Consider the following 13,442-nt stretch of genomic DNA (forward strand, 5'->3'; position numbering starts at 1 on the left):
CGGTAAATCACTCAGAGAAGAAGAGTAGTGTCTGAGCCGCATGGAGTAGTAGAAGGAGATGTGGTTAGAAGCGAGGCAGTGGTTGGTGAGCTGGGGTGGTGCGTCGGGGTGAGGTGGGGTGTGTTTGGGATCGGAGAATGGGTGGGGTTGAGTGGTGGTGGGGGAGATGGAGGGGGTGGGGTGGGGTTCTGCAAACAACAAGTGGCAGTTCAGTGTGTGGTCAGAGTGGCTGCCAAGCACTGGGCCTCTGGATTGCAGGGGACTGTTGAGGGGACTGCGGGGAGAGGCAAAGGAGGAAGATGAGTGAAAACAGGAAGGATGGCACCAGTTAAAGGACAGCTCAGAAACGGGGCCCTTACACCCAGCAGTAGAGTGTGTGTGTGTGTGTGTGTGTGTGTGTGTGTGTGTGTGTGTGTGTGTGTGTGTGTGTGTGTGTGTGTGTGTGTGTGTACACATGCAGAAATGTGCACGTACGACGACAGCTCACGCATTTTTAAATAATAGTTCACCGGGACCAATTAGGTCAAAAAAGTCCACCAAAGAGTCAGAGATGGAAGAAGTAATAGGGTGGGTGGGAATAAAAAAAACAGAACCAGAGACAGACCCTCAAAAAAAATAGCATATATAGGTTTTGGCTAGCCACTCCCGTGCAAAGTCACAGTTAAAGCGAAACGTGGAGAGGCCCATAATGAAATATGGTTAGAGTAATCATCTTTGTACATTGAAATAATATTTGGCCTGCTAACAGAACATTAGCAGAGGGGAGAAAATTAAAGAAGCTGAGGCACATCGCCCACTTCCACATGAGCCAGGCTGATGATCTCCCTGATGCACTCCCTCCATGGCTCTGAGACACATGGCAGTAATTTAGGGCGCTATTTTCTACTTCCTAAAACTAACAATGCAGGATCAACCACTTCCAGGGCACTCCCAAGGTTAAACCCTTATGCCAAGTGACACAATAAAAATGACAAACTAGATGCCGGAGGCTTTTCATGTTCCTGGTGAGACTATTGACTGATCTGAGTGCGTCACTTAAAACACTTTACATAAGCTCCATATGATCTGAAAATAAGTGATCCCCCATTGTGTTCTCTTGTGCCGTTTTACTTTTGCAAGATATTCTGCAGGCTTGTTAGTGAGGTGAAGATAGACTGAATTATCTTAAGCGCTGGGACAGTGGAAAACGATTGGCTTTGTTCCCTGTGAACCACAGCCTTCCATTTTTTTATGTATGACTGTAATGACTTCAGCATAATATTTCCTTTGGTCAGCCTTTTGACTTTTACAATGGCAAATGTTACAAGATGTCAGGGCCAGCACTTGACTCCTGCGTAAAGACATTAGTAGCCTCCAAAGTAACTCGATCACACTGAAATGAAAAAGTACCGCCAGTCCATTTATATTATCACTGAGGCAATTTGAGTAACTCTGAAAGGAGTTTTCCTTTTGTCTTTCATGCAATGCTGCTTTTGCCCAACTCTGCTATCTTGTATTTTTATTCTTGCTGTAAGGAGTTCAGTTCATCTGTCCATTAGTCCTATTGAACTTCACTCTTTAAGTTTCTTTGTGTTCCTGGACTATTTCTGACCTGTCATGCTTTTTTCCTCTCTCTTTCTTTCTGTTTGTCTCATACTTCGCAAACCTTGTTTTATAACAATTCAAGCATCAGAATCATTGCAATCTTTAGTCTAATCACACCCATGTTTATGTCTCTCTATCGTCTCAGCAGGCCGTGCCCCCATCGAACTACGACATGCCCGTGTCCATTCCTGTTAGCAACCAGAACAATCTCATTTACAGCCATCCCGGTGGATCCCTAGGCAACCACAATCTGTTGCCACTGGCACACCACGGCCTACAGAGAAACAGCATGTCTCCTGGAGTTACACACAGACCCCCCAGTGCAGGTAATACAGGTCGGGTCTCGCACGCACTCATGCACCCATGTACATGCTGTTATCCCATCTGTCTATCTTCTCAACTGTGTGTACCTGTCTGTCATGATAATAGAGGCGCACATAGAAATGTGCAATTTATTTTATGACAGCTACCCACAATTTTCCACCTAAAGGCAGTTAATGAATCCTAAGTCGTCCCCTCCCACATATATTCACATATTGCCTGCTCAGTATTCTGTTCAAAGTGAGCTGATGATTTAATGCAATATAAAATCCCAAGCCACAGGCCTGCTGATTTAGTGTTCTGTTGTACACACAGGACGTCTGGCCTTATATATAGGCACCGAGTTGCTGGTGACATAAGCAAATTGGGCCTGTTGGTTTGTTATTGTTGTCCAAAGTCCTTTTTTTGTCCCTTTGGTCTGAAGGCTGCTGCCCACACCCTCACCCTGTCATTACAACTGGATGCTAGAAATGCCAGCGCAAACTAAATATGAGTTTTGGCGCTTGCAGCATCCATGCCAAACCGCACACGCTCTGGACCCTCCCACTCATCCACCTCTTATGCCTTAAAAATAATAATGTGTCATTTTTCTTGGACGGCAGCTTAATGCATCCGCTCGTAGTGTCCAGTTGCTAAGCGTGTTCAAGTTGGAGTGGGACGCTGCGCCGCTTCTGGTGTCAGTGCACATATGACGGCCTGACACGCGCGCACACACACACACACACACACAGCACATTGTGATTAAACCGAGCGAGAGACAGAAGGTGCAGTGGAGCCAGTGTGGGTGTCTATCCTCTAATGGGTTTCTCTCGTTTTGCTGCGCTCTCTATTTCATCTTACAGGTGGCCTCATGGGTGCCGACCTTACCACTGGCGCAGGCACCAGTGCTGGTAAGAAAGCCCTCCTCTTCTCACACACAGATGTCTGCTAACATGCACACACACATACACCCACTCACACACATACATGGCACCCACTCACCCACTTGGGGCCATAAAATGCATGACTAACACTAACCCAAACCCAAGTGGAGATTTTGTCCATGATGTGTTGAAGTTAGTGGTCGTGGAGTTCATCTGGGAATGTTTGCTCAGTGCCTGGGCTGTGACACATCCTGCCTGTGTTCATCTATAAAATGGTAGAGCAAGTGGGGGGAAGAGAAGTAAAATGGCATTATATCCTGAGGCAGCAGATATAACAGAGATATTGCTAGATTCTTTAATGTACACATACAAATTTGTCTTGTTGTTTCTGTCACCTCTCGGATTTCTGTCTAGAACCAAATTAATTCAGTGTTTAGAGAGTCTCACAGTGGGATAATGATCCTGCCGGTAGCTCAGCAACACACATTTGGGAAACACGTGTAAAACATCTTATGTGTTAACTTCTGTTTGTACATGGGTATGTCCCCGAGGACATGTGAGGCCCGCGTTTATAACAAAGAGACTCCCTTTTAAAGGGTTGAATTTTTACGACTTCAGCGTACGGTGCAGAGTGTAAAAAAGAGAGAATTGGGGGCGTCAGTGGGTCACAGCTGGGCAGCCTTGTCTGGCCCCCGAGGCTCTATCACAAGGGGTCAGTGCCTGGTTTCTCTGTCTGGACAGTCATCGCACACACAAACACATACGCGCGCACAACAGGCCCATTTGTTGTGGCGTGTGTTCCATTGACTGCGTTTTGCAGTGCATCCTTCAAAAGTAGCCTTTGTGTCACTGCGCTGAAGGAACAGAGGCACTCTGTGAGCGCTGCGCGTCGCTCAGCAGCGGCGAAAAACACAACGTGGAGAGAGAGTCATGTGGGAGCTGAAAGATTCCATTCAGTGCTCTCTTAAATCTCATCTGGGGTGGAGTGGGGGGGGGCACAGTGATGAATATCCACCAATGGTGGAAGCATGTGTGTAAAGGAGAAACAGAGGGGGGAACACAGATGGAAGTGTTCTGCGAACTCGGTCAGCCATTTTAATGATGTTCCTCTAAAATCATCAGTATGAAGTGGCACAGCCACTGTGGCACCTCGAGGACTGTTTTAACACTCCTCTTCTCCCCAGTGTAAGTTTTGATAAGATGATTGTACGAGTGGCCATCTGCCCCGTGTATGTGTCATCAGTCATGTGCCCTAAGTAACATAAGAGGAGCCTTAAGACACACAGAAACACACAACTTCTTTTGTGCTTCTATGAAAGAAATAAAAGAAATACCTCGGCTGTTTCTCTCAGTGCACAAAGATATGCTGCGTTGAGTCATATCTGTACATAATCCAGTGGATTATGCCTGTATATTCAACTGAAACAGATCTGCAAATCAGCCACATGAAACCCAGATGTGGGGGGTATATTCAAATCACAAAAGTTCCCCTGGTGATTCTAGTCCAGTGTAAATAGGACATGTTACTGAAGGGCTGAGTCATCGTAGCTTTCCTATGGAAAGTTTTCATGCCTACATCTAAGCATATGTTTTGATCTGTCAATTTGCATGATGAGAGACAGAACGTGAGTTGAAAGAAAAAAAGAGCACTCAGGAAAGAAGTCCGGATGGAGGCCTCGGCTTGTGAAAACCTTTCCACCAGAATGCGTGCAATTAAGCAAGTGTCATCTGTCCACACGCTTCTCACCAAAGCACAGCGAGGAATTAACAAGAATCTCCTCTCACCTCTCACTCCGCTCGTGCCTTGATTCCTCCTTTAAATGAGTTGCATAGAAGGTACATCTCGAGGACATCTCTGATCGCATTCGTTCAAGTTTTTTTAATAAAAAGGGAACACACACACACGCGCTCACATATAGTAACTGACAAAAGGTCAAGCTGATGAGTGTCTGCTTCAGTTTTGGCAGCATCCTACACCAACTGAACAAGTGTGACACCTTTGTTCAGTTGGAGAATTCAGGGTTGAATGCGCGTTTGGCCAAACCGCAACGGAAGAGTGTGTGTATGGGGAATAGAATGGAGCGCGCCTGTTAGACCACAACAGGACATCAGAAATTTGTTCAGTAACAGTAAAATCTACATGAGTTTAACCACACCTCTCCTTTGTGTGTGCGCTTTGTGTGTGTGTAAGATGGAAAAACACAGAGAGAACACTCTGATGGGGGGATGGATGGGGGGGAGTCTTGTCTGTCACATGTATCTCGAAGTACCCTAGCTAACCATGGAGCCAGATTGTAATCATTCAGCTCTGACCTTAGCTATCCCCCCCAACCACACACACACACACACACACACAACTCAGCAATAGCAAAAAAAACAACCTTATTTATCTGAATCTGAGATCAGATATTGTTCTCCCTACATCGAGTTTAACGCAACAGCCAAAAAGACTCCCTGCTGGGCCGTGTTTAATTTTGGTACTTCCTCTAAACAGTTGACGCCAGCCTGCGCCGCACTTCGACTGCGCAAAATAGTAATAGAGGAGGAGAGTGGAAATGAACTCTGGTTATCATCTGTCTCTTTTGAATGCGTGCGCCCTAAAATCAGGTTGATCACGCTGCAGAATAGAACGATTTGAGTCACAGTTCTCGCTTCATTAGCTTAATTGGCTTGTGATTCTACTTTTGAAGTGCTAAAGGACTGGCCTGTGCCACTCATGATTAAAGTCATCCAGCATATAATTGACTGGACTGCAGCCATCTCCACAGGGTAGCAATACACAGATGTCTGAGTGACTGTCACCAAGATGAAGTCCGTGTCATCTTGACCAAAGTGTGTATTAATGTCTTTCCATTGCTCACTGTCTTTTTGATTCATCTGTACAGAAACAGTGATGTACTTCCTGCTGGGTTATTTACTAAAGTATGTGTATGTGTGCTGGGAGGGTGTGTGTTATGTGTGTGTGAGATCTCATTCATCTGTCTCCACATGCACCCACTCGATCTCACAAAGGGCCAGCCATGAGAATGAGAGAGCGGGAAAACTGAAGAGGCAGCTGCCTCTTTGCTAATGTGAGACTGACATTGGAACTAAGAGGGTCCAATACAAAACACACATGTGCATCCATATACGCCTGGCTCGTGCAGAAGCAACGTTTCTCACAGAGCCTCAAGTCATACGGCGCCTATAGCGTGAAACATTGCATACAGCAAAACATACAGTGACACGCAAAGTCTGCGCTAATATCAGGCATCACGCGTCGGCACACACATCAGCGGCAACAGTAACACAACACTATTTTTCTCGTTTTCTGTCAGGCGGCCTCATTTTCTCTCGCTGCTAGCGGTCGTTTACTCTTCAGATTGTTCAAATTGAGCTTTTGAGACTTTTCATTTCAAAACAACAAAAACCTCGCTCTCAAATTAAACAAAGATCAGCAGGGGAAATTGCCCAGGAAGACATCTGTGACTCATTTTCCCCTGGAGTATATGATTAGGAAATTCATTTATGTCTAACGTATAATTCCTGCCCGTCTTTCAAGTGGGAACGTCCACACAGTGCCCTGTGTTCTACCCCTAGGAAGAGGGAAGGAATGGAAGGGGGAAAAAGCAGTCTGTGGGATTGGGTTAGAAACAAAGACCATGTTGCTTGCAATAAGTCTCCACTTTCAATTTTTTAATGATGTTGCTAGGACTACCTTTCTTCTTTTTTTCTTTTTTTTTTGAGGGAGAAACTGGTGCTGTATGCTTGACCTTCCATGCTTAGAGGAATCCAGGTCTAGTGACAAGAGAAAGGCACGACTTTTGTCTAGAAGAGCCTCAGAACTGTGTTTAACTACGATTTACCCAATCCCTCTGTGGTCTCGCTACCCAAAATTAGATGTTTCGGTAAGATTCGCTGGCTGAAACGGGAACAATATAGCCTTCAGTGACGGTAGCAGAGTTTTAGGGTGAGGTGCTGTCGTGTGGGCACTAAAAACTGGTAATGAAGACGAAAACTGCACATCTGCTCCGCCAGCAGTGTGCACCGCTTCCATGAAGCACCATTTACAAGTCTTCTCTTCAGGACGGTGCGCTAATAAATTTCCTACCACAGGAAGTGAAGATGAGGCAGAAACACTGAAAGGGAGTACAAGGTGAAAATGGATTCCTGTAGTTCATAATTAGGTCACACCGTCACGGACAGCAGGAGTTTTGAGATTCATTAAACTTTTGACACAGGTTTAATAACATGTAAGTGCGCCTTCCTAGAAATACCAAAGGAGAACACTGGTGTATTAAATGTTTCTCTGCCTTTTTCCTGTGCTCTCTCTTAGGAAATGGATATGGGAACCACCGCAACTCGCCTGGTCTGCTGGTTTCTCCAGGTGGCATGAACAAGAACATGCAGACTAAGTCTCCCCCACCCATGAACCTGGGCATGAACAACCGCAAACCTGACCTACGTGTGCTCATCCCCCCTGGTGCCAAGAACAACATGCCGTCCATTGTGAGTAGCGGTTGCATCCCTCTCTCAACCTGCTTCCTTTCCTCATCCACTTTCCCTCCTGCATATCCTGCTACCTTTCTAGGGGTGGGGGGGGGGGGGGGGGGGGGGGTGGGGGGGGTGGGGGGGTATCCTGTCAGGTTTGGCTGTTATTGTTTATTTCCTTTCATGTCCTCTCTGCTGCTTTCATCCTATCGTATCAGACTTGGGTTGATGAGGTTATGCTTGTGATAAGTGTGACTTACGGTACACGTTTCTCTGATTAGTCTTGGCAGCTTGTTAAACCAAAGCCTTTCTTTAAAATGTACTTTTGGCCCAAGGCTGATATTCTGGCAGTTACGGTGTATCACTTCTGCTGTGTCTGTTTGTGTATGCTGATGCTTCTTCCAAAGGTCCCCCTTATTTCTTTTTCTTCCCTCCTATAAATGAGTGTGTTACGTTAGTAGAGTTACAATAGCTGTTAGCATCCTCTTTTCACATTAGCTCTGCTTCCGTTGGCTCAATTCCAATGCAGCTCCATCCCTAGATCCACGCCTAGCCACCACCACTTGTGTGTGCTCACCTACACTCACTAATTTGAATGTATTACCCTCCCCTTTCAATGCCATCAGTCTGAGGATGTCGATCTGCTATTGGTAAGTCAGACTGCAACTCAAAATCAGAGATTAAAAAAAAAAAAAGAACAACCCTGAAACAGTCGAAACATTCTGAAGCTGTCGAGTTTTCCAGTAAAGAAAAAAACCTCTAAGAAGCATAATGATCCTAGAGCGATGCAGTCCCCTGATACTAACCTCTTAATTTGAATCCAGTTTTGCTTTGACTAAAGGGCTTATTACTGCAAGAAAAGCCATCCTGACTGCAGAGAAACTTTCACCTTTATTGCTGCTGACTCTGCTGAAGGCCTCAGTGTCGCCTCATGCGATGTTTTATGAGGGCACATGGTGCCATCCAGTGGTGTGCCAGAGTAAAAGCAACCTGGCCTTTTTATTTGTGTGTGTGCGTGTGTGTGTGTGTGTGTGTGTGTGTGTATCCATTCCTCCCTTTCTTCCTCATATTTTTTCACCTGCATGGAGAATTGTGTGCTGCACATGTGCAACTCACAGAACTGCTCAGAGTGTAGAAATGAAAGGCAACAAAAGAGTACACTTTCATGTTGCATCAAACCTCCATGATTTTCTGACAAACCCTCCCCTCTGCCTCACTAAAGTGCCTTTCCTTTGCCTTTGCTACCCCGCGTTGCCATGGAAACCGGCGGTGTTACTATAGCGACAGTAGGCCCTCGGAAAAAGGGTGGTAAATGATAGGGTTGGCAGGGTTCAGCCTTGCCGCATGTCAAGTGATTAATTTCTCCAGAAGTTGGCATCACATTCATTCTTTCAGCATCTGTTGAGTGAAAGAAAGAAATGAAAGAAGGAAAAAAAAAACTTTCTCGGTTTATTACTTTTTTTGTTTGTTTTGTCTGGAAGTAGATTTTATGTTCTCAAGCCTCTCCCATCTTCCCCTTTTTTCTCTCTGTCTTCTCTTCCTCTGCCACAGAACCAGAGAATAAACAACTCTCAGTCTGCTCAGTCACTGGCCACCCCAGTGGTATCAGTAGCAACTCCTACTCTACCAGGACAAGGCATGGGCGGTTACCCATCTGCCATTTCTACTTCTTATGGTACCGGTACGTTGCCCAGTGTGTCTGTAAACATAGAGTTATTTTGTGCAGTGTGTATAGTTTTGCATTACACGCAAAATGACCCATCAAATCCAAATTTATTTTTAAACTCTGTATTGTGTATACCAAGCTTTTCTTTTCTGTGTGCAAATGGGTGTTATACAGCAATCTAACAGCAGAGGGTGATATTGTCCCACCCAGTGACTTGAACACGTTCATGTCACAGCAGGATTTACCAGAGCTCCAACTTTGTCTTTTTTTCACTTCATTGAACAAACTATAATGTGAATCTTCCTCTTCTTTTTCATATGTGTTTGCACACAGAGTACTCCCTGAATAGCACAGACCTCTCCTCCCTGTCTGGCTTCAACAGTGGCAGCTCTCTACACCTTGGTTCAATGAGTGGGTGGCAACAGCAACACCTTCAGAACATGCAGCATTCAGCGCTGGGCCAGCTAGGGTGAGTGCACAGAGCTTACTCTGAGGTGTTGTTGGGAAGTGCATGAAGTAACACATGAATTACTCCCAGAGATTTTTTATTTTTTGAAATGCCACACTCATAAATCTACTTTACTGTTCTCAATCTTCACTTGCAAGATCGAACACAAGTGACACCTCACTTTTTTTTTTCACGAGTGTGTATGTATGCATGCTGGCATGTGTGTATGTGTGCGTGTTACGAGCTGACTTTTAAAATCACTTTGTTTCTTGCTCTGTAACTCTGTAACCCCTTTGCGTTTCCTTTCCTTCCAACAGAAATTGTTCTAGCTCTCACTTATGTCAGGGTTCAAATCTGTCCCTGCCCTCTGCTCAAAGCCTCCACATCAAGTCCGAACCTGTTTCTCCTCCTAGAGATCGCACCAGCAGCACACCGGGGGGCTACGGTGGCGGGGTGCCACCTCCCCAGAACCCCTCGTCCCGCCAGGACTCGGGACGCTCCCCTGTTGATAGCCTGAGCAGTTGTAGCAGCTCCCATGAGGGCAGCGACCGCGATGAGCACAGGAATGAGTTCCACTCACCTCTGGGACTGGCCCGGCCCGCCCTGGATGAGCGTGAGAGCCCCTCCATCAAACGGGTACGCCTGTCAGAAGGATGGGCAACATGATTGCACTGTCCACTCCTCTGCAGTGCCCCAAGTTGCCCCGAGCTCCCGACAATGCAGCATTACGATGCCCCACAGTCAGCTCCCTCTTCTTCCTCCTCGCACTCGATCTCATGAGTCACTCACCGCCCAACCCCATGGCCTCTCTCCTTTTTTCTCTTTATTGAAGGAAAGCAAAGGGACAACCCTTTCCAAAAATCTGTTTGTAATTTCTTTTCCTTATTTTTTGTTCCTTGTTTTGATTTTGCTGAGTGTGCGTGTGTGTGCGTGTTATACATATTGACATTATATAAAGCAGTTGGGTGTTGTAATGGGGGCTTGGGAGGGTAGTTGTTGTATGGGATGGGATCTGGGGGTATTTTTGTTGGGGAACTATGCATAAATTGTATTGTGGAAAAAAAAAAAGAATCATGTATGCATATATCTTAACACGTGTAACACGTGTCTACAGATGTGCATATCAACAAATACAAAAAAAAGGTCAGGTACTCTGTTTCATAAAACGTACTTACAATTTGCCCCAGTGCTATATCAGTGAATAGAGACAAAAAAACAACAAAAAAACAACAAAAAAAACAAGATGAGCGTGATTGTGTCCAGTGAAAAACACCTTAGCACTTGAGTTGGACAAACAATACATGTGTACAGTATCAGTTTCATTGCTATAGACCTTCTCTGCAGTTTTACCTTGCAAAAATGTGTGTTAACATTAGATGATGTCATGTTGCAGGTTCAACGTATTTATGTAAATAGCGGGTCAAAGGGGTAAAAGGGCCTGGGGTCAAAAGTCGCCAGACATTACAAGATTTATTTACTCACTAAATGAAAAAGCTATTATGCAACATTTGAAGGATTGTACAGGTAAACGAGAAAACCCGATGCTAGATGTGTGGAACCCTTGATCGTTTTCGTGCTCCCCTTAAAGAACGGAGTGAGGACCACTCTTTGATCTAAGAGCTATGTCGGCGTAATCAAGAAAATCTCTGGATCTAGTATTAACTATTCAGTATTGATAAACAAAAAAAAGAGAAAAAAACAATTGTACAATACACTTGCTTATATTTTCATATGAAAGGAATAAAATGCAAAGCATTTTTGTGGCTTTTTGTAGTTTCTATAAGCCAGAATGTGTTTTTTGATAGCTTTGCCAATAAGAGATGGATAGTTCACCCAGAGGGGAAATGACAGGGCTTCAAGCCCCAAGCCATGAAAAACAGACTGAGATCCAATGCTTTGCTGAACTGTTTAATCTTTGTAGAGGTTTGTTTTTAAACGTGTATTTCTTATTATATATAATAATGGTAATATTAAGAATCTTTTAAAAAAAATCTGTGAAATTAACATGCTTGTGTATAGCTTTCTAATATATAAATATATATAATAATGATTTTTTTTGTTGGTTTCTTAGTGAAGTTTCTATGTGCTGTTGCACATGTTGTCTGGTTTGTTTCATTTTAACTCTGAACAGGGCTGTTTGGGCGGGGTGTTTAGACTAACCTTAAAAACCAGCTGGAAAGCATTGCCAGGGTTGAAGCCTGAATGCTGAAAAACCTCATTTCTAGTGGAAAATGTCACGAGGCTGAATCTGGAGACCACACAGAAATAAATGTTGACACGTAATGTACACGATTGTCACACTGATGAGGAAATATGACAAAGCCGGAGTCTCCGAATACATTTTTATGCATCCGGATATTTCGTTAGGAGTCCAAATTATTATAATTTAATAATCGTAGTCATAAAACATAGATTTGACCTCATCGATTTTGAATACCACCTTCAATTTTCGACCCAGTCTACCTTGTGTTGGAGATGTCGCTCAGACGCAAACTGTAAAATCTTCCTTTGAATCGCATTAACGTAATGCGATTTATGCATCGTGATTAAGTACTCTTGTTTTCAAACCTAATTTAATTCTGTGTCGCTCCAGTCTCGAAAACAGGGTTCCACATCCTTTACCACACTGTCACAGACAGTTCAGCGTAAGACACAAAAAAGAACAAACTGATCATGCTGGTATGGGAGAAGCACAATTGTTTATTCTTGATGAATAGCTTTGATTTTCTCTTTTTTAAACAATGAGACTAGCCACATATCTCTCCGCCTCCCACACCCGTATCTGCTGTCACTTAAGTGTTATGATATTTCTATGTGCATATTTCATGCAGGATCACTAGGTTGTTACTGTATACAGTCTGTGTAGTCAAATGGGGCAGAGCCTCTATAACAGTGTTTTTCTTCTTCTTCTTTTTTTTAAACTTCAATAGAAAAAAAAAAGGTTGGGAAAAAAATAAACATGATGTTTCAGGCAGCATAAGTGTGGAGAAACCAAAGCCAGTGGCATTTCTGTGTTGTAAAGTCAGCTTTTATTTTCACATTCATATATGGGTTTTTTGTTTTTTTTTTGTTCTTTTGGTTTTGCAAGCATTGAAACAAGATAATAAAAGATTCTGCTTAAATTCACAACTGTTTTCACATTTCACTTTCAGTTAGTTATTGTAGCTTTAGCCATCAAACTGCATTGTCCATAGGAATCGTATTAATTTACCTGCTTTCTTCTTCATTTGTCTCCCTGTGCAGCGTATCGAAAAAGGTTACATGGGGGAAAAAAACAAAAAGGAAAGGAAAAACGCATTTTCTATTTACAATTTGTTACTTAACTCGGAATCATTCAGGCCCGTGTGAAAGCTGTACTTGTTTTTCACTTCATCAATCAACATTACACACTGCTTGCTCGCTGAATAAAATAATGCCAACATGTCCTGACAGTTAATTAGAGTGCTATAGTTTTGACAGTATTTTTAACCAAAGACATGGAGAAAGCTTGTCTTTATATCTTTGATGTTGTTTTTTCTTCTTCTTCTTTCTACGTTTGTTCAATTTGAAGCCAATTTTTTTTCTTCATCTGTTGATCAGTTGTTCTTTGTCATTACTATATCAGACTAAATGTTGGTACCTCAAAATTGACCCAAGCAGTACCTCAGCTGATTTTTTGATAAGTCACTTAACGTGCAAAGGGGAGACCATTCACCTGTACAGCCATGTGTAATAACAATTGCTTAAGGTCCCAACATTCACATGCTACGGGATTCTTTGTTGCTCCTCTGTGTTTGTGGTTTATTTAAGTTGTACTCAAAAGCTGAAATTAAAAAAAAAAAGAGTAATATGTTAAAATACTTAAAAAGTCAGTCTGTAGTATCAATGTAGCTTGTATAAACCTGATGATGGGGGCGGACGTTTGTAACTAAGGTTTTTTGGAGTGCAGGAGCGGCTTTCAGCGGCATAAGCTGGCCTTTGTCGCCACTTGAGACTAAGATGGTATTAAATTAAAATCACATCTCTGTAACTCAAGGGACTTGATTCAGCTGTATGTAGTGAAAACGTATGGGGATGAAATAAAAGTCTCCTCTGCAGGAGGGAAAGGCTA

General features: G+C 43.6%; 1 protein-coding gene across 9 annotated transcripts in view; it reads left to right on the forward strand.

The window, feature by feature from the left end:
• The window catches only part of mef2cb (myocyte enhancer factor 2cb), a 69,513-nt gene extending 56,071 nt beyond the window's left edge, over positions 1-13,442 (forward strand). For 4 of the 9 annotated variants that reach the window (XM_085425295.1, XM_085425293.1, XM_085425289.1 and 1 more), the window contains 6 exons: positions 1,730-1,910; positions 2,748-2,795; positions 7,084-7,256; positions 8,790-8,919; positions 9,238-9,373; positions 9,670-13,442. In XM_085425295.1, coding sequence (XP_085281421.1) covers positions 1,730-1,910; positions 2,748-2,795; positions 7,084-7,256; positions 8,790-8,919; positions 9,238-9,373; positions 9,670-10,018 — 1,017 coding nt within the window. In that variant the 3' untranslated portion in view covers positions 10,019-13,442. The remainder of the gene's footprint in view (positions 1-1,729; positions 1,911-2,747; positions 2,796-7,083; positions 7,257-8,789; positions 8,920-9,237; positions 9,374-9,669) is intronic. The other 5 variants (XM_085425291.1, XM_085425296.1, XM_085425294.1 and 2 more) reach the window with 3 other exon arrangements.

The sequence above is a fragment of the Rhamphochromis longiceps genome, linkage group LG12 (assembly GCF_057381845.1).
Source record: "Rhamphochromis longiceps isolate RC_006_pf linkage group LG12, R_longiceps_female_GT1.1, whole genome shotgun sequence".
In the NCBI taxonomy this organism is placed as follows: domain Eukaryota; kingdom Metazoa; phylum Chordata; class Actinopteri; order Cichliformes; family Cichlidae; genus Rhamphochromis; species Rhamphochromis longiceps.